Source organism: Mustela nigripes, chromosome 15, assembly GCF_022355385.1.
Source record: "Mustela nigripes isolate SB6536 chromosome 15, MUSNIG.SB6536, whole genome shotgun sequence".
Classification (NCBI taxonomy): domain Eukaryota; kingdom Metazoa; phylum Chordata; class Mammalia; order Carnivora; family Mustelidae; genus Mustela; species Mustela nigripes.
In genome coordinates, this window is record NC_081571.1 from 73,196,870 (window position 1) to 73,217,665 (window position 20,796).

Genomic DNA, 20,796 nt, shown 5'->3' on the forward strand with positions numbered 1-20,796 from the left:
ACAGTTGGAGGCTCAACTGACTGTACCACCCTGGTGCTCCCATAGCACTTTCAAATTAACCCACAAAGAGTGAAGCTTTAAAAAAAAAAAAAAAAAAAAAAGACAGCTCAATTCAGAGAAAACAGGGCATTGGATGGATAACAGCACCAGGTAAAGAAGCTTCGAGGCAGATAAGAAGCACACAATGAGGCAGGTCCCAGAGAGCAAGGAGAGTAACCTAAACCCACAGTGACCGCAGGCAGCCAGGCCTCTAACACCACTGGGGTCCTACTATCCCTCCTCACTGGCCTCACAGCTCTTGCGGGTGGCTCGGCCACAGGGCTCTCACGACCTGAAACCTGAAGCAACAATCTTCAGAGCAGCTCCCAGCAGGAGGTGGGCCAGTCCGCTGGAAGCCTCCCCCCACACCCCGAGATCCAAGGAACACCACGTGTCGCTCACCAGAGAAGCAGATGTCAGAACATTCCTGGTTACCCCCAAGCCCTTCCCTGGGAGCCCACATGCCATTCAGGGGTTCTCTCGTGGTGGCTTCCCAAAATGTGACCCTAAAAGGACGCACGACAAATTCCTCCAGTGCTCCCCAGCAAATGCTCTCCTTAGCACTGAGGCACAGGCAGAAACCATAAATCTCTCTTCAAAGCTCATAAGACACACGAGGTGCTTGCGTCCATTAAATCCGCCCAGAGTATAGCACTTTTATTAAAAGTATAACACATACAAAAAATACTTATGTCCTACATGTAATACATGCATGTGTGTATGTATGCATATGCATGTATTTGCCTATATGCATATATAAACATATATACCACATATTCATATCTGTACGTATTTATATGCAAAAATAATACCATTTTTAAAAATCAACCCATAAAGGAATGCATGGAAAAACGTAACAATATAACTTCTCTCTTTTTTTTTTAATGACTTCTCTCTCTTAAATAACATCTTTATCTTTTAAAAACCCTAAAATTAAATAATCAAATAATAAATCAGTAGATTAAAAACAATTATTTGTAGAGACCAACCACATGGCTCTATTTGAAAGTTAACTACCTGAAAATCATCATAAGGGAAGAGCAGCATCTCCCTTAAACAATCATTCAGGATCTGTGTCTTCTTCTGGACGATGACATTTTCATAGTCGAGTGGTTCAATCAGCTTTGGCTTCGCCTAAAAGTTTAAAAAAAAAAAAAAGTAATTGAAACATTCTTATAGATAAATGATTAAAGAACTTTGTACTATTTTTGCATTTTCCAACTTTTCTTCAGTGACATTATGTCAATTTTGCTACAAGGAGAATCAGAAACAAGACAGAAAAGTTATTTTCGAAAGAACAGAAGACGCTTCCTGGTACTCTGTCTACAATTCTGCTTTATTAGTTACAAAAGCACAAAGGAGGCTATGAAGTCTGGTAGAACATCCAGTCGTGTCCTGGGTCACCCCTGGCTAGGTCAGTCCCCATCCAAGCCTCGGGCTCTTCCAGAACTGCCCTGTGTAGACGTCCAACTGTGGGCTGGCAGTGAGGGCTGGATGCCAACAGTGGCACCCTTCTTGGCCCAGGATCAAAGCATCCACAGGGCTCACTATTTCATATAAGACTCCACAGAACTCTTCTCACAGTATCAAAATATCTCCCTGTCTCGTGAAATGTCTACATACTCATTATATAATACTGAAACACACAAAAACGTGAGCTATGAGGGGTGAGAGGATGGTATCACCTAAACCAGAGCTTGTGCGTGAACCTGAGCAGGTAGGAACGACCATCCTTACCATGCACTGAGCAGAAGTTAGAGGCAACAAGCAAGCGGGAAAAGAAATGAGAGAATATGCTTTGTTTGACTATTTCCAAAGTTAGCCTTCTCAGTAAAAATCTCTTCTGTCTATTGCCAGGCATTGCCATGGTGTTTACTGATCACTACCCACACGGAAGGCACTACATAGGCTACGTCAAGGAGAAAGCTATATCGCAGTATGACAAGTAATAAAGCGGGCACGCAAGTGCATGAGCGTGCACACGCACACACACACATACACACAAGTTCTCAGAGGTAGCTAAGTCCACAATATCAATAGTTCCTACAAGATTATTTTTGAAACTATTAACAAAAATCATCTGATTGCATAATCTCAACATTTTATGTCTATTCAAATGACAATACAAATGAAACATATTAAAGACATCCGGTATGTGTCATCACATTGGGAATTGTGGCTGAGGCTGCTACGTGTTCCCTAAACCTCTTCTCTCCTTCTAGCTACAGCGGAACCACCTCTCCCAGCCTCCCCGGGGTTAGGCGTGGCCCTGTGTCTTGAGGCCAGTGGCAGGTGAGGGGAAGGAGTATGGCCACTGCCAAGCCTGGACCGTAAAAGTTCTCTGCCAGAGACTGAATGATGTATTCCTTCCAAAATTCGCACGCTGAAACCTAATCCCCAGTGTGATGGTTTTAGGAAGTGGGGGCTTTGGAGGCAACTAAGTCATAAAAGTAGAGGCTTTATGAATTGATTAGTAATTTTATAAAACAGACCCCTGGGAACTCCCTTCTGCTGTGTGAGGACACTGTGAGGAGAAAGCCATCTACGAACCAGGAAGTGGGCTCTCTCCAGACCCTAAGTTGGCTGGTGCCTTGATCTTGACTTCCCAGCCTCTAGAACGGTGAGAAATAAATATGTTGTTTAATCATCCACCCCCCCCCCCCCCCGGCTTGCTTATCTTCTGTGCCAGCTGCCCTGTGTGACTGATATGGCCTCCCTCCCTTCTCTCCTCTGCCAGCATCATGTACAGGACTCAGGAGGCCTGAGGAGAGGATAAAGCCCCAAGAGAGAAGGAATCTGGACCCTGAACCACCAAACGGAAGGCTGCTTCCTGAAAACAGGTGCCAAAATATCCGTGAGCAGGAGCAAAAGCACCTACTGTGTTAACCACTGAGATTCTGGAGTTGTTTAAAGCGGTTGTCGGCTTACTCCACCTAACATACATACAAATGCCTATTTTAACTTCAATTGCCTGATTTAAAAGTAGACTCTACAAAGATGTTTGGACTTGCTAAGAAAAGAAATGCAATGACCAAACAAGGGCACTGTTATAATTTAGCAAAATATACATTTACGGACAGAAATAAAAATATACACAAAAAATTAAAGCTATCCTAATAGGAGTGTAATTTCTTCCTACAAGATATTCATAATGTTGAACGGTTTCTACATTCAGAAGATGTTCAAAAAAGAGAGAGACTAACACAAAGTGTTTTTAAAGAAAGAATTGCCACAGAAACCAATAAAAATACTCTCCAGAATACTTTAATTTGACTTAAATAATATGCTCTTTACTTCAGTTTGTTAAATTGCATGCAGTAATCAGTCCTTAAGTGTTTGTTGGCAGAATGGATTGATGTCCTGGTTAGCAACACTGTCTCTGGGAACCAGGACTATATTCCTAAGAAAACCCAAAGGTGATCATAGCTTTACACACTGACAGAGTTCTAGATAGCGACAGCTACACTTACATTATAGAGAGGTCAGAGAGAGAGATCCATCCAGCAGGATGAGATGGACACTGCATTCTCCCCTATTCCATACACTGTCCAGCACATGATGGTGACTAGGTAAGCTCCGAGGGGGTGACCTGGTCCTCTACACCAGCCCTGGGTACCTCCAAAACTACCCCTGGGTGTGTTCCCTTCCTATACCTTCCAACAAGGGCCACCAGTGAGGTCTTTCAGGCCACAAGGCAAGGTCAGGCTACTTGTCAGAAAACAGTTCTACAATATCAGCCTTTGTCAGAGAGGTGCTGAAGGGACCTACTGAGAAAGGGTCTTTTCCTAACCAATGACGTTTGGGAGTTTTTGCCTTGCTCCTACAGCACAGCTCTCTAGGTAGACTATTCTTGTATTCTTAGCGCAGGGGCTGGCAAACTTTTTCCTGCAAAGAGCTGAGAGTAAATATCTCGGGCTTCACCAGCTTACTGTTTACTAAACTCTGAGCACAAAGGCAGCCACAGACAATAAATAAACAAATGGACAGAGTGGTGTTAAAACTTTACAGAAACAGGCCACAGCCAGATTCTACCCAAGAGTCACCATTTGCCGATTTATGCTGTAGTTTCCTTTGCCCGTTAGTAATTAATCCCTTTTACCAATTTAATAATTCTTCATATTAATTTTCTGTTTCCAATTAACTGATTGATATGTTTCCTGTCTCTAGGCTGATACAATACATGTACACGTTCTTTTTTTTTTTTTTTTTTTTTTTTTTTTTAGATTTTCATTTGTTTATTTGACAGACAAAGATCACAAGTAGGCAGAGGCAGGCAGAGAGGGGGAAGTAGGCTCCCGGCAGAGCAGAGAGCCCGATGAGAGAGAGGCTCGATCCCAGGACCCTGAGACCATGACCTGAGCTGAAGGCAGAGGCTTTAACCCATTGAGCCACCCAGGCACCCCAACGTGTACACGTTCTTAAATGTATTTAATGATTCTCTCTCACCATTCGACTAAACCTAGATTGTTTAAAAGATTTAATAAGTGAAAACTCTAAAAATATTCACAGGTCAGTTCTGCCTGTTTCTGATATGCTTTCGTTAACTGCATGGATTACTGTTTTCCCCTGACTGTATCTTGGAAGTAGCTAATGACTCAAGGTAAGGTTGTGGCTGTCAGGATTACCTTGCTTTGGGTGCCTCTGTGTAAGCTGGAAGGCTTCACACAGATGATCACACTTCATCCACTGGAAAATTAATTAAACAAGGAGGCTGCGTCACTGAGGGGGCTCGACTGCCCTTGTGGCATCTCTAAGCCAACCAAAATCCAACTAGGGAATGCCTCAAGGTTACAAAATTATTCCTCCCTTTGCTTCTGCTCTTTCCCTCTGTTAAGTCTCTCCAAGCTCCTAACTGATCCTAACAACTTCCGGTTTGGTGCCGCCTGACTTGAAATGATTTTTGTTCAAACTCTACCAATGCTTTAATACACCTCAGCTTATCTTTTAACATCACTTAGAGCCAGGATAAGGTAGAGGAATGGAAACATTATTCCGTGTTACTGAGGTAGATGACAAGTTGAGCGAGTAGCCAAGGTAACCTACAGACTGGGTCAGAACATGGCCTCTGTCACAGAGAACTCCTTCTCCAGGCCACCCTTTAACGAGTCTGTGTGCGCCAGCGCTCAAGCAGAGTAAACGTGGGGAGGGTTTCTAAGCCAACGTTCTGGTAAGGGATGGAGCCTGTAAACAGGAAAGCCCACAAGGTTGATTTCAGTATCAGGGAAATCTTCACAGAAGAATGTCATGTCTTGTTTGGTCTCAAGGACTGTGAAGATCTGACACATGGACAGATCCTTAGATCACTCACTGAGCCCTGACGGGGCAGCCGTATTCAGCAGCGGCAGAACCACTGACCCCAAGGAAAAGGGGTCAACTAGGAGTGACTCACTTGTTACCTAAGAGCAAGACAAAAAGCTCTTGCTTCAAATACAAATAACAAGTCACCCGCACCATGCCTCACGTGGCCTTGGGAGGAGAAAGGGTGAGGATGGAGACCGGTGAGGGAACAGGAAAAGAGACAAGGTGGAGGTGGGGGAGGAAGAGACCAAAGGGGCCGACGCCCAGGGGTAGGACAGGCAGGAGCAGCAGAAGTGGAGGAAACACACCGGGGAAGATAAAGACTGAAGCAGCAGCTACAAACAAAGGTCAGTGGGCCCGTGGGAAGTCATACCTCTGGGCCTACTCAACTGGGGGCTAAGGGCCTAACTGCCTATTTTCTACTCTTCTTTGAAAGGATGATTCACTGGTTACAGCTGTTCACTGTACTTCAGCATCACTGAGCTTTTCCAAGTGGTCACATGAGTGGGGAACAGCCCACTGGGGTAGGGAACTGACTGGCTTATAGCATCACTGGTGACAGGAATGACTAACAGCAAAATGAAATTAGCTAATTATCAGACTGCCAGTACCCCATTTCCTGTTTAGTAGAAAGAGGCTTAGGATAGATCTGGCTCATGGCCTTGGTTTTTAAAGCCATCAACACAATGAAGTTTAATCCTTCCCAGGATGACACAGGTACAGGAGCCAAGTTCTTGATTTTCTATCGTCAAAAGCAAGATTCTGAGCCCAGAATTACCCAAATCAACCCAGGACATAGACAGAGCTAATCCAGGGCCATCAGAATCACGTTTTGAACACCTGAGAATACACCGGTTTGGACTTTAGCCAAAGATGCTGTGTTTCGCTAAGCACAATGGGGGTTTGGTCAGCTCTTGAGCCTGTGACATTCTGAACTTGTACGCAGCTTCTGTAGCAAGGGAAAACTGTAAATCAATCTATGTATACAACTTCTTTAGCTTTTGTCCCCAATTTGGAAGTTAAATGTCCTCATTTATGAACATCTGCTTTTTAGGTTATTGTGAAATCAGACAGGGAAAGGACCATGGTACTCTCAGTTTACAAAAGTCTCCAAGACTGGTTCTCAAAGCGGGGTCCCAGTAACAAGCAGCAGCACCCGAGAAGCTGATACAAAAGTAAACTGAATCAGAAACTCTACAGGTAGGACTTAGGTATCTGCGTTGGCACAAGCTCCCCCAGGGATTTTGATGTCCCAGGACCTGGGCTGGAATTTTAATATTCAGAGAGGGACAAGGAACAAGCCCAGGCCTGAGGTTTTTAACCTCGTTAGGGTTACAGACCCCTCTGAGAACCTGGGCCCACTCTCCCCAAAATGTGTATACATATGATTTTCCAAAATTTTATACAGTTCTTGGGGAGGGCTGTCATTCCTTGGAGAGTAGCCACGGAGCGGAGCTGAGGACATTCTGGAGAGTGGGAGAGGGTGGCTTGTAAACATTAATTCAAGATAGCAGGAGGTGCTGGCAGAAGTTAAATGCAGAGCTAAGGGAGGAGGCTGAGCCGACTGCCACCCATGGGCAGGGACATTTCCTCAGTTCAGCACCAAAGTGATGCCTCAAGGTGCTGAAGAGTGAGAATTCTTCAGGTGGGCAAAGTTCTGAACTCCTTGACCCACGTGCAACTGTCCTGTGGAGGCTGCCATGCGGGTTCTCACTGTATCTCTAACCCCTAGGCCCAGCACAGAAGCAATGGGGCCCCACTTGTGACACAAGCCTGCTCCTCCTGTCACTCACTCACACCTCTGCACCTGTCACCAGCCTACAGCTGTGGGCTGCCGCTGACAAATGTCCTATTTTAGCAGAATCCTTCCTCTAAACACTAATCTCCCACAGGCAAATATGCCAACAGAGTGAATGCAGAGTTGCTCCAGCCCCAGGGCACACAAAAAGTACTTGGTTCTGTACCTGGGCACACCTCCTAACAGGGACACCCCAGTTAGTAGCAGAACTGGAGTGCAGTTCATTCTGCCTTGGGTTGAAACGACCAGCGAACAGCTTACCTTCTTGACTCTCAGTGGCCTGAGGTAGGGCTGAGTCTCCTTCTCTCTGCCCCCCACACCCCTGCGTCTAGCCCAGGACCCAGGGACATAACAACTGTGGGAAAAGATGGGTGTCCCTCACTTGCCTTGACCCCTGTCCAGGGCCTGAGTCTGTGCAGAGTTCAGTTTCTGCTCTGCATCTTGGCTTCCACGGCTACAATGTCAGTCCACCCAAGGTCATGACTCAACGTCACATGAGGGGCAGCATGAGGGGCTATGTTGCAATACAAGTATATCTCCAAGGGTTTGGCCCCAGGACTGCTGGGGGGTTATTTGAGGTAAGCTATTGCACAATCTAAGAATACCCCCAAATTATTCAGTTCATATATGAAGGAAACCTACTAGAGGTTTTTTTTCAATCCTAAAAATTTATGTGATGTTACCCTATGTTATTAAACTAGAGGGAACTTTGCTGAACAGTGATTAATAAAATACAGATGTTGACTAAATGCTACAGGTAAGTTTAAATGATCCATCCTTGGAATAAGAGTGATCAAACCATGATCATATGAAGAGGTGATAACAGTATGAAACCAAACAAAATGTAGGGAAGACAGTATTACTGAGATGTACCACGAGATCTGTTCATAAAAATGTGTTGTTCTGGGCGTCTGGGTGGCTCAGTGGTTAAACCTCTGCCTTCGACTCAAGTCATGATCTCAGGGTCCTCGATCAAGTCCTGCATCGGGCTTTCTGCTCAGCAGGGAGCCTGCTTCCTCCTTTCTCTCTCTCTCTCTGCCTGCCTCTCTGCCTACTTGTGATCTCTGTCAAATAAATAAATAAAACCTTAAAAAAAATGTGCTATTTGCTTGTATTTCTGTCATTTATGTTTTGAGGTAGCTTTTTAATTTGCAGTTATTTCCTTTCAACGTCTAAATATATATTAACTTCCAGGGCTCGTTTTGTATTTATAATTTGGAATCACATTTTTAGACAAGGCCCCCACGTTCTAAACTGCATCACTCACAAAACCTGGATCTGCTCAGAGATACCCCACATGTGGATCAAATCAAAGGCAGTGCAGTTCAGGGAGAAGAAAGCTGGGCTGCACAGGTGTGCGGGGCTGTTATCAGGCTCTGCTGGGTGCGTGCTGGGGAAATGCTTGAGAGAGCCCGCAAGCTGGCACGTGATAAATGATGCCATTTTCACTACTGAAATGATAAAATGATACTGAAATGATAAAAGTGTCATTTTCACTATTATAAGCATTATTATTATTTAATGTGTTGTCTGCGTGACAGTGAATTTTTTTTGTTGGGGGAGGGGAGTGGTGAAGGCTGCACAGACATTTTTTAACCAATCTGTTCACAAAAACTTTCCTGCACGCTCCAAGGACATGTAAAATTCAACAGACAACAATGGTAAGGGCATGCACAAAGAAGGAAACACAAAAGGCCAAACAGAGGAAACTGTATACTAACAGAGATGACACTGGGATTCAGGGACTGAGCCCAAAATAAGTATCAATAGACGCTTCCATTAAAAACTGAATGGAGTATTGATGAAGCCTGTGTCAGGCAAGACCGAGAAGAACAACAGTTGGGGGGTTCGGGTGTAGACAGAAGCACTTCAGACCCACTCCCCTAGGGCAGGGCCATGAGAGCAGCAGGACTGAAGATTCTAGAGGCGGTGAGAGGGGCAGGCGGTAGGCCCCATGTTGCAATGCTCACAGCTGGTTAGGTGGCCCTTCAGAGGACAGAGCGGAGGCAGACTCTACTAGAGAGTTTTGGGAGGCCCAGTGCCCACAGACATGTGCATAACAATGAACAGAAATCTTGGCTTCCTTGCTGAAGATCTACGGGTAAGGTCTGAAGCCAAAGCCATGTGATCAGGACAGTGGGAAGGAGGAGCTGCATCTCAAGGAACAACATGGGTACAGGTTAGCCCCTGATACCACGACCCCACCAGAACCCATCCATTGGTGGAAGCAGGGGCAGCATGGTGAGCCCGTGATCCTGTGGCAGTCACAGGTGACAAAAGGCATGCTCCGCAGTGTCCTCCCCATTAACCTCACTCCTTCCTCCAGCATTTGTTGCTGTGGGTCTGGCTGCCGAACATCCATGCAAATTGAAATTCCAGATCCAAAGGCAAACAGAAGCTAGGGACTCCTCTGGATGCCAGGAAAATGAGATTCCTCTGGAATCCAGGATAGCTGGAGAGTACAGGCGCACAGATGAGCTCAATTTTGGCCAATCATGTATGAAGCCTCGAAAACCACAGGAAGAGCTCAGCAGACAGGCTTACTGATTTCACTGCTTCTCCCTCTGACAGGATAGCTTCCTGGGAACTTTCTAGTCATTTCTGGACTTTGTGTCTCTGGTAATTAAATGTTAACACAAGCTCAATCCTGAATACCGCTTCTTGAAATAGCAAACTGAGGAAACAGCAACTCTGGGAGCTTTCTATTTTAAGAAAAGAGAAATTTATTGTTTCTGCTTATAAAGAATTTAAAACTTCCTTGATTTATCTGCATGACTGTAAAAGCTACTTGATTGGCTGAGATAAAAATTCCTCACGGAACTTAGTCCATTTTCAAAATGGTGCACTTCTCGACGCTGCCGACAGGACCCCAACACTGTCCCTGGGGAGGGGAGCATGCAGCAATGAGCTCTGCAACGAGAAGGCTCCTTCCGAAGCCAGGAGTCAGTCGGGGCTGCCCAGGGAGCCTTCCCGTTGCTCCTTTCTTACACACAACTCTCACTGCATCCGCCCACCAGGAACTTCATGAAGTGGTTAAATCTGAAGAGAGGGGCGCCTGACTGGTCCAGCAGATTAAGCCTCTGCCATTGACTCAGGTCATGATCTCAGGGTCCTGGGATCGAGCCCCGCATCGGGCTCCCTGCTCAGAACGGAGCCTGCTTCCCCGTCTCCCCCACCTGCTGCTCCACCTACTTGTGATCTCTCTGTCTCTCTCTGTCAAATCAATCAATAAAATCTTTTTTTTTAAATCTTAAGGGAAAAATCCTCATTTTCCTGTAATTAGTAATTGCATCCTTTCCTCACATGCAAATGTTATTAGCAACTATGTGCTCCCTCTCTCCACAGACTTTTACTGAGCCTGTCCCTATCCACACGCATTGTGCCAGGTCTTTGAGACACCAAGATCATAAGGACACAGACCCCACTCTAGGGAGCTCACAGTCCAGAGGGGAGACAGACAGACGTGGCACTTGACCCCGTTAGTATGAACTGGCTTTCCCCCACACCTGACCCCCAGTTAGATTACAAGCTCCACAGAGGCAAAGATTTCCATTTTATTTACTGTTCCCTCAACACCTAGAACAAGGCTTGGCAGAGTGTGGACACCCGATGAATATGTGTCAGATGAGGGACGGAACCTGACAATGTGGGGTGCTTCAGAGCCGAGTCTAAAAGAGGAGTGGGCCAGCCAGGATTCGGAGTGGACTGGGGAGTCCTTGCAGAGAAAATGGAGACACCAAAGAGCACGTTCCTCGATGGAACGAGATTTTGTGCGGCCTGAAATTTGCATATTTGAAAGGGGAATGTGTTAAAAAAAAAATACAAAATTTTGAATATAAAGTTGCTGGAGGCCCTCCCAGGGCCCTGGCAGGAATCTGGAAACTGAAGAATCCTTAGCTTCCAGATAAATCCTCCTCTCAGCACTGTGAGTTCCAGAAACAGCGATCTGTTCAGGACAGCTCGGGCAGAGGTACATAAAGAGGACGGAGGTGCCAAGAGGCCAAGGGCTTGGGAAGCCAGTCTCCGGGGATGCCGCAGCATCTCTGGAAACCCAACGCGAGAGAGAAAATGACATTTATGAGAACTCCCTTCTGAAAGGGCACCCTATGGGGGTGCCTCTGCCAAGAACATGGAGTAAGCGACCCGAGGTGAGCAAGGGGCTCAGCAACGGACATGTGGGGGAAACAGAATGCTTAACTGTAGGACCCTGCTTTCCCTGGTCAGGCGGGCAGCGCTGTTGTCGGAGAGGACTGGCGGTGCCCCAAGCAACCCTCTAAACAAGCTCAATTAACTTATCCATCATCTAAAATAATAAACAACTGGGGTGCCTGGGTGGTTCGGTCGGTTGAGTGTCTGACTCGTGAACTCAGCTCAGGGCTTGATCTTGGGGTTGTGAGTTCAAGCCCTGAGCTGGGCTCTGAGCTGGGCACAGAGCCTACAGACAAACAAACAAACAAGACATAAATAAACAGTAAGCAATTTGAATGGCATCTGTCTGAGGGGGTACCAATGACTGGCTGGCCTGGGGTGCCCACACGTCTCTGAGCCACCCTGGACTACTCCCTACACTGGAAGAGGAGGCCAGAGTGGCAAGTGTGCCAGACTGCGATGGGCCCTGAGGAAGGAAAGTGGTGCAGGAGGAAGGGGGCTAAGCGGCACAGAACCGGGTCCCGTGCCGTGCTCCCCCAGGAAAGCGCCCTCCCACACATGCTCTTCCTTCCCTCGACCCGGGACTCAAAAACTTAAAGAGATCATGATAATCGAAATATGATCACGTCCCCTCCAATAACACATGTTCTTCTCCAGACTGTTCCTCAGTGTGCGCGGGAACAATGGCCTGGGCGGCTTTGAGAAGCATGCTTGTTTAAAAGGAGCAGGAGGTCTGGTAACACTAGAACTACGATGTGCAGACATCGGAACCTAAGATTCCTTCTTGTTTTACAGACAGGAAAACCCAGGAGCGTGGGAGTTTTGTGGCTGTCCCCAGGCCCATGGGGAGTTGCCGGCAAGCATGGGCCCGGATCCCAGGTCTCCTAACCCCTGCTCCATGCTCTTCCCTTCGGCCTCTACATTTTGACTTTTGCACTTTCAATAACCATGTGCACAAGCACGTGATACAAAGAACTGGAGGAAAAAGAGACCGTATCTAAGCTTGGACTGCGAAGCAAGCTCAAACCTGAGCATTCCCACACGGTTAATGAACTGGTGAATGTTTAGAAGACTGCATAGCGGACACCAAAGCCTCAGACATTAAATGGATTTCTCACATGGAAGTGCGGTGCTGTCCTCAGAGCAGGCTAAAAGAATGACGTGCTTATGAATACCGTTCTTTATATTATAAACACTGATAAGGTGCTGAATTCCCTTTTTATACAGAACTTTTAAAAAAGCCTCAAATGAGAGGACTTGTCACTAAATGAAGATTTTATTTAATGAGGCATGTCAGCACTAGCAAAACTTGGGACACGCAACATCAGTTTGATGGAAGGAAGGAAAAGAGTTTGGGTTTTGTATTTGTCAGTTTTATAAATAACTGTGGTTTACCAAAAATTATTATCCTATTACTAAAATAAACAGAATTAAAGACTCTGTGAAAACCACCAAATCAATAACATCTAGAAAATGGTCTAAGAGACACATAAGGATGCAAACTGAGGTAGTAAAGATAAGACCAATTAATGAAAACCCACAGAGCTCCTTGCTTTTAGTCAGCTGTGCTCAACGGGGATGTGCAGAGAATGGTAATCAGAGAAGCCCAGACAGGGATGGAGGGGGACTCCTCCACGCCCGGTGCCCAGGAGGCACACGAGAAGAGGGCTGAGTGGCATGGGGATGTCGTCCTTGCAAAGACCGTGTCCGAAGGTCTTCTCCCTTGATGCGGAGCATGCGCTAAGAGAGGCAGAGGAGGGTGTACAGAGGAGAGAGAGAGAGAACAGACCGAGAGCCTGGGGGGGGGGGGGGGTGGGCTCAGCGTGTGCCTCTCACGCATGCATCCCAGCTTCCAATTCTGCCTGCCATTTTTGCACAAGCATAAAGGAATAATGAAAGCAAAAAATAAAAAGATACACCAAGATAATTGTATAAATAATTCTGTCTTAAATCCGTACGACAGATCCTTTTCCAGCCAACAATTTTTCTTTCTAGCATTTTGCTTGAAATTCTTAATTCCTCCTATGTCAATAAAAACTATTTTTGGAAATATGAACTGAAAAGGTCAAGTAATTAAGCTAAAAGGCTTTAAAAGGCCCAATACAGTCAGATTTCAAAACAGGCAGATAGGAGTTCATTACACTGGTCCAAGGGTTCTCAAGGTGCAACCCCAGACCAGCAGCTCCAGCATCATCTGGAACTTGTGAGAAATGCAAACTCATCCCAGGCCTACTGAATCGGATATTCTGGGGGTGGAGCCTAGCAGTCTGGGTTTTTAACAAAGCCACGTGATTCTGAGGCCCAACCAAGTCTGAGAAGCCCTCTGCTAGTTTACTTTTGTGCATGTTTGAGAATTTCATATTTAAAAGTATTTTTAGGAAATCCTAGCTCCAACTGCTTATTGGCTATGTGTCCTTGGGACAGGTTACTAAATCTCTGTATCTACATCAGAAAATGGGAAAAGGAACAAGTTCTCTGTCATCATCTCACGGTTATTGAAAAGGTTCAATGTACAGCACCTGTTCAGGGCAGGAATGAAATGATGGTCATGAGGATCATACAAAGTTGTGTCACCCGGACACAAGAAAACTTTGGTGCCTACAAAACACATATGCCTTTGCGGGATCACACACACATTAACTCACGAAACCTCCTCCCAGATCAGTATGTATCATCAGCATTTCACAGATGAGCAAACTGAATCTCACAGGGGTTACATAAATGAGTGAAGGTCACACAGATGGTGACCGTTGGGTCTCCTGGCTGCAAGCCCAGGACCCGTCCCATAACTCACCTGCAATAAGCACGATAGAACGTCCGTGTTCTAGAATAGGAAATGTTTCCCCAATGTCTCCACTTCCCTTTGTTTGACAACTGCACAGCACCACTGCACACTGTGATGCCTCAGCCACCACATCTCCAGGGAGGACAAAAGTCTGAGGCTTTCCGCCCAATCCCGGGCACTGAACCCCCCCCTCCCCCGCCAAAACAGACTCCCTCCCTACTCCATGATTTCACCAAGGGAAAGAGAAAAGGCAGAGTCCTTTCATGGAAAAAAAAAAAAAAAAACTCATTTCAGTCTCAAGAATATTAAAAATCATACCCCAAGATACTAAGTCTTCCTGAAGAACCAGGTTTGAATGCTGGGACATATATTAATGTCATCGGGTAGTATTTAATCTACTTAACCAATAAATAGTTTAAGGGTCATCTTTATGAGGCAAGCCCAACTACACACTTAAATCGTGCCTTTTCCCTCCACAGGGTCACAAATACAGTACCCCATCCAATGACTCACCCCCCTCCCCAAACAACAACTTTCTGGTTGGAGGTACATAAGCTACAGAATACATAAGTCTACAGACCCACACTGTTCAATACAGTAGCCCCCAGCCATATGTGGCTATTCTGAATTCAGAAAAACTAGAGGCATAAAATTTCAAAGATTTAGCAGGAATAAAAGAACATAAAATGCCTTGATATTTCTGTAAGGATTAAATGCTAAAATAGTATTTTGGCAATAATGGCTTAAAATTACATTACCAAAATTAATTACACCTATTTTTAAATTTTAATTTGGCTACCAATAATTTTAAAATTACGTATATAGCCCATGCTGTATTTCTATTAAACAGTACTATTCTAGACTGCATGAAACTTTAACATACAGGTAATTTTTTAAAATTCGAGGCAAAACCAAGGACTAACCACTTCTTGAAACTGTTACTTGTGGGGACAAGAAAGATTTTGGAAGAATACCATCCCGCATTATAGACAAGACAGGTTTCATCTTTGTCAAGTAAAGGAGGCACCCTGCACTGTTAATGCTAAGACGCCCCACCTTTCCTGTCCTTCCTACCTTTCTCCCCCAGGAAGAGGTCTCCTCCTTGCCCCGTATCTTACGGGTCTCCATTACCTTTTCCACGTACAGTCATGGGATGCTGGTACTGAGGTCACACAATGATTTTCTCCAAATGTACTATAACCATAGGAGGTGAACAGGTGACAGGAAGTGGTACAGATAACAAAAGGGCACTGGCTAAGACGAAGACAGAAAAGAGTTATGACTTTGTTCACATAAATGTGCACTTCTGTACTCAAGCAAGCACTCACATAAAATGCTGGTTGGCATTTTAGATCAAAAATAACAGAAGCACAGGAGAGTTTCAGGGCATAATACCCACAGCCTACTTAGTCAAGCAGTTTCCTCTAGATGCAGCCCTTTTTACTTCTGGCAGTTCAACCCCTGTGGATATTGGTGGCTAAACCTTTAAAGGGGGAGAGGGAAGGCTGAAGAAGATCCAGTCTCTCCTGGAGGGTCCTTTCTGTAACCCATTCTTCGCCAATACAGTCCTCAAAGAGTGACCAAGACCACGCCAAAAAGAACAGAAGACGTGGCAGAGGGAGCACTGATATTATGTCAGAGATGGAATACAAAGAAAACAAAACACTCACGGTTCCCACTGGGGCCTAAGCTTCCCCCCCACCAACCCCGGCCATTAGTGGGGAAAACTGGGGTATAAGCCTTAGTTACAATGCAGCAGAGTTGTATAATAACTGAACGTTCTAGAAGAGTGATGCCACCATGGAACACACGGAGCGCAAGGAGCACACAGCCTGTGGGAAAATGTGGGGCGAGGGTTAGGGAAGGCTTCCTGGAGGAGCGGGCGTGTGTGCTGCGACTTGAAGGGCAGACTGGGACGGTCTGGTAGTGAGGCGTGCCAGGTACAGGAGCAGCTGTGGGGCCCGGTCGGGATGCATTCTGGAAGGTATGAGAGAGGAGGCCAGTTCAGGGCTGGCCTCCAAGGATCAAGTAAGTCATGCTTTGCCTTCTCTGCAAAGGAAAATTAGAAAAGGAGTTTATCTGGGTTTCGGAAAGAGCAGTCTGGCAGCATGTCCGAGCACAGCCCAGAGCAAAGAAAGATTCACTGCGGTAAGTCGACAGGGGCAGTCTAGATAACCTCTGGAGACGAGCTCACTGGAGGGCAGTCACTACTACTATCTCCATCTGATAGAAGCCCAGACTTAGCTCAGAAATGTCAAGTAGGTTTAAAAGGCAAAGGACCCAGGTCTTGTGCCTGAGCCCCCGGCTCCTTGCATCAGTCACTTCTGCTTCACCCTTGCCCCACAGCAAGGAGATCCCGAAACAGAACTTCAGCCTGGTCCCCGCTGCCCCCCGCCCCAACCCCGAGAACCTGGCTAAACCCTCAGAGATCCACTGGGAGGTGGTACAGACTCCTGAATGCAAAGTGAGCACTAGAAACTTCTAAAACCTCAAAATGTCACTCTAAGAGAACCGTAGGACTAGCTATATCACATTACAGGGATATTTCAAACTTCTGGAAGGTGGAGGATAAACTATAATTTCCAAGCCTTCTTGCTTCTAAAATTATACTCACAGTGATACGTCATCTGCAGGCTTGTCAGGCCTTTGTGACTGTCCTGCATGGTTCTCCCTGCTAACCCCAAATTCTGCTGCCACTTCTATCCATTTCCAGGCTGGCCAACCCAATTCACGCATCTTACCCACTACATTGCAGGGCAATCCAATATCCCCTATTTTGTAGCTCCTACAACTCAAAACCCAGAAAATTTTGAGTAAACTGAACACAGAACCTGAAACTAAAACTGCAGGCTCTTGGCCTGACTCCATCCCAGGTTATTCTGGGAGCAAAGCTAATAACCCCGAACTGTGGAGCTTTAGCCCCAGAAGAGGACTCAGATTATTTACTACGTGCTTCTCATTTCACAGATGAGAAAACTGCTGAAGCGGGGACTGGGGCAGGGGAGGGGAAGGGAGGGGGATGATCAGCAGGGGCTGCAAGGCAGATCTGGAACCAAAAATATGTCTCCGGTCTCCAAAGGGCTTTCTGTGAGGTCACCCACACCACCCGCGCCTGTGACATAGCTCGGCTGCCCCGTACCCAGCCACGACCCATCAAAGAGCCCTTGGAGCAAACAGCAGCCTTCTCCAAACCCAACAGGGCCCAAGGTGCCCATGTTACTGGTTAGGGAATAAGCATTTCAGGGTTATCCTGGGTCTGTAAATTCATTAAAAAAATACATCTAGGGGGCGCCTGGGTGGCTCAGTGGGTTAAGCCGCTGCCTTCGCTCAGGTCATGGTCCCAGGGTCCTGGGATCGAGTCCTGCATCGGGCTCTCTGCTCAGCAGGGAGCCTGCTTCCTCCTCTCTCTGCCTCTCTGCCTACTTGTGATCTCTCTCTGTCAAATAAATAAATAAAATCTTAAAAAAAAAATACACCTAGGAAGAGAGTAAGATGTCTCTTTCATCTTTGTAATACCAACGCTAACCCTAAGCAAATATGTTCGTATTTGTTTATGAATTGTATGTTAAGTGTCCAGGTATGCATTTTGGAAAATCATCTTGCTGGAAGACAAAAATCCCCAGCTCTGGCACTTACTAAAGATGTAACTTCTACCAAGTTACCTAACCTCTCTGTGCTGTGTTCTCATTTGTAAAAAAGAGAAACAATAATAGCACTTGTCTCCTAGAACTGTGAGAATTGAAATGATCTGTGTTACAGGCTTAAAGCAGTGTCTGGCACAGAGCAAGGCACTATATATTTTTGTTAGTACTCAAAAAAAAAAAAACAAAAAACAAAAGAAATCAACCTTGCCATTAAAAAAAAAATACAGCGATCAGCCCTCCCACTTCCCTACTGATGAACAACAGGAGAAAGCAGCACACAGGAGCTGCATGCGTTCTGTAGTGACACAATTGTGAAAGTCCCTTCTCTGGGACAGTTTCCCATGTCTGCAGGCTTTGTCAGTTCACCCCGACCCATCTAAGCATGCAGTCCCCAAAGATTCCTTCCAGTGACAGCATCACAAAATACATGTGCTCCTTCGGGGGCCTCATTCATGAAAACTGTTTATATGAACGGTCGGGGGTCCTTGTGCCTTCTGTAACGCAGGGCTGGGCCTGCTTCGGACGCTAAAAATTCAAGAAAACATGTCTTTGCTGGAACTATGATTTAAGTGTTGTCTGCCTAAGTGGAAAAGGATGGGTGAGATTAGCACTCCTTGTTCCTAATAAATACCATATGAGAGTCCTTCATTAGCCAGACCTGGCTGCTTGTGGAGAAGAAGGGTATTAGTAAGTGTAAGTCTGGTAATTCTCAGTGCTTATAAATGTGGGTTGAATAAGAAAAACAAATAAACAAATCAAGGGGAAAACCAACAAGCACAGTGGAGATTTATGGCCCTGAATAAATGAATTTTCCTGGTTTTATCACCTGGAATATGTCTCTTTAGAAAGCTTACAGGAAATTTCCTGCACCACTCAGGATTTTGAAAACACAAAGAAACTACTTATTAAATATCACCAATGTCATTAATATCATTAATTACTTCTAAAGATGCCTATAGGGATGACGGAAAATCTACAAGGCCAAAGGGCTTTATAAGCATAATTTAATTAACTCAATCACAGTCATCTAAAGTTTTATAGGATTTACACAACAACATGATCATTGCCTTACACTACAGGGTTTGTGTCTTAATTCACTTCTTTGTCTATTTCTAGAGTAAATAGAACTTCAGAGAGAGAAAGGTTTTCCCAGGCAGTGCACCTCCTTGTCCAGCCAGAAGCCAGGTCTCCTACCCGTTACTATATCGCCACAGGTACTGCCTCCCATGTAGCCATTTAGCTAAACATGTGTTCATTGAAAATATCAAACTAAGAATTCAGACTCGATTTTTACCACTTAAAGATCCCAGAAAAATAGCAAAGAGAAAAGATGTCTCGAAAAATAAACTTTTCAGGGCCCCTGGGTGGCTCAGAGAGGCTAAGTGTCCAACTCTTGATTTCAGCTCGGGCCGTGATCTCAGGGTCGTGAGATCGAGCCCTGCATCTAGGTCCGAGCGCAGCAGGGAGTCTGCTTGAGGTTCTCTCTCCCTCTCCCCTGCCCCTGCTCACACTCATTCCCGCATGTGCTCACTCTCTCTCTCAAATAAATCTTTAAATAAAGAAACTCTTAAAAAAACATCTCATGAGTATACCTAACACATGAAAATTCACCTCTTTTTTATCTTCACATCTTTCAACCTTCCAAAGTCCCCAAATAAGACCTGTACTACAGTTCTCCAATGCCTGTTGAAAATAACCCAACAAAAGGGCAACACAAACGACATATACCCCAGCTACTCCTGACTCTTTGAGGCCACACCCTGTTCCTCTAAATTGCTGAGAAATACCAATTAGAATAAATTATTTCCAGGAATTTAGAGTTTGGGGGAGGCAAAAATAAGTATTCAAATGTAAACAGGGTAACTAACCTGCAGACGTCAAGAATATCCTGATTGTTCCCCTGTTAGTCATTCACAGCCCACAAAGTCATTTTTCAATGGGGCTGGCAGTGAGCCTGGATGGGCATGGAGAAGTTTCACCACGCAGAGCGTCCCCTGCTTACCGTCAAAATGAGGGGACAAGACCCATCTATGAAGGTAAGTGTAAGTGGAACCCCAGCAGCCCCTGAAACTTCAGAACGTCCACCCACTTACTTTTCTAAGACACACTGGCTTTACCTAGCACAGAACAAGCAGCCGCTGCCCAGGGAGACTTCAACCGTTGTCCTGGCAGAGGAGAAAGAAATATAAATGCCCAAGAAAAGCAGCAAGAAGAGACTTCTGATTGACGTTTTACAGAACAAATACTGGCTTACATTAAGTGCTTTAAGATATATTTATAGTTGCTAGTAAGTGCACTATTAGTCATCCACAGCCCACAAAGGCATTTCTCAATGACCGTCCATTGTACTAATTGCAAAGAATTGGAAACAAATTGAATAACCATCAAATTATGATACTGCCATAAAATTGAGAATCACACAACCATTAAGAATAATGACATAAGTCTATGGTGATAAAGAAAGATGTTTTTGATCTGTTCTAGGAGTAATTTAATGCAGAAATCTATAGTACAGTACATTTTCCAAACACATACGCCACAAGAAGTTATATTTTTATATGTACTGGACAAAGTCTGAAAGTGTATACTATACACCGGGGCGCCTGGATGGCTCAGTCAGAAAAGCATGCAATGCCTGATCTCAGGGTTTTGAGTTCAAGCCCCATGTTGGGTGTAGAGAGGACTTTAAAAAAATAAAAACAAAACAAAAAAGAAAGTGTATCCACCAAATAACTAATTGTGAGCACTTGGAGTAAAAATAAGGGCACTTTATGTTTCCCTAGTTCTACACTATATTTACACACACTCATTATTTTTATGCTTTCTAAACTATGTGACATTTCCCCCAAGGACTGATTGTGCACGTAACTAAAACCAGCAAAACTTAACTTTAAAATGTTACCTGTTGAATAAAGTAAGTTCCTTCTCTTTAAATGTTACACACTGTACTCTCACCAAGTACCTGGGCTACGGGAGATAATAAGGAACGGCACTAACAAATAGATCTCATGACTGTGCTGGCATACTTTTTTTAAAAAATCATCTTGGAAGAAAAGGCTGTCTTCCCCGCAGTTTATCAGATT

At 45.1% G+C, this 20,796-nt stretch overlaps 1 protein-coding gene across 26 annotated transcripts in view; it reads right to left on the reverse strand.

Annotated features, from left to right (window-relative positions):
- DOCK9 (dedicator of cytokinesis 9) overlaps positions 1–20,796 on the reverse strand; it is a 276,869-nt gene that overhangs the window by 151,327 nt on the left and 104,746 nt on the right. For all 26 annotated transcript variants that reach the window (XM_059377675.1, XM_059377673.1, XM_059377664.1 and 23 more), the window contains exon 2: positions 1,057–1,173. In XM_059377675.1, coding sequence (XP_059233658.1) covers positions 1,057–1,173 — 117 coding nt within the window. The remainder of the gene's footprint in view (positions 1–1,056; positions 1,174–20,796) is intronic.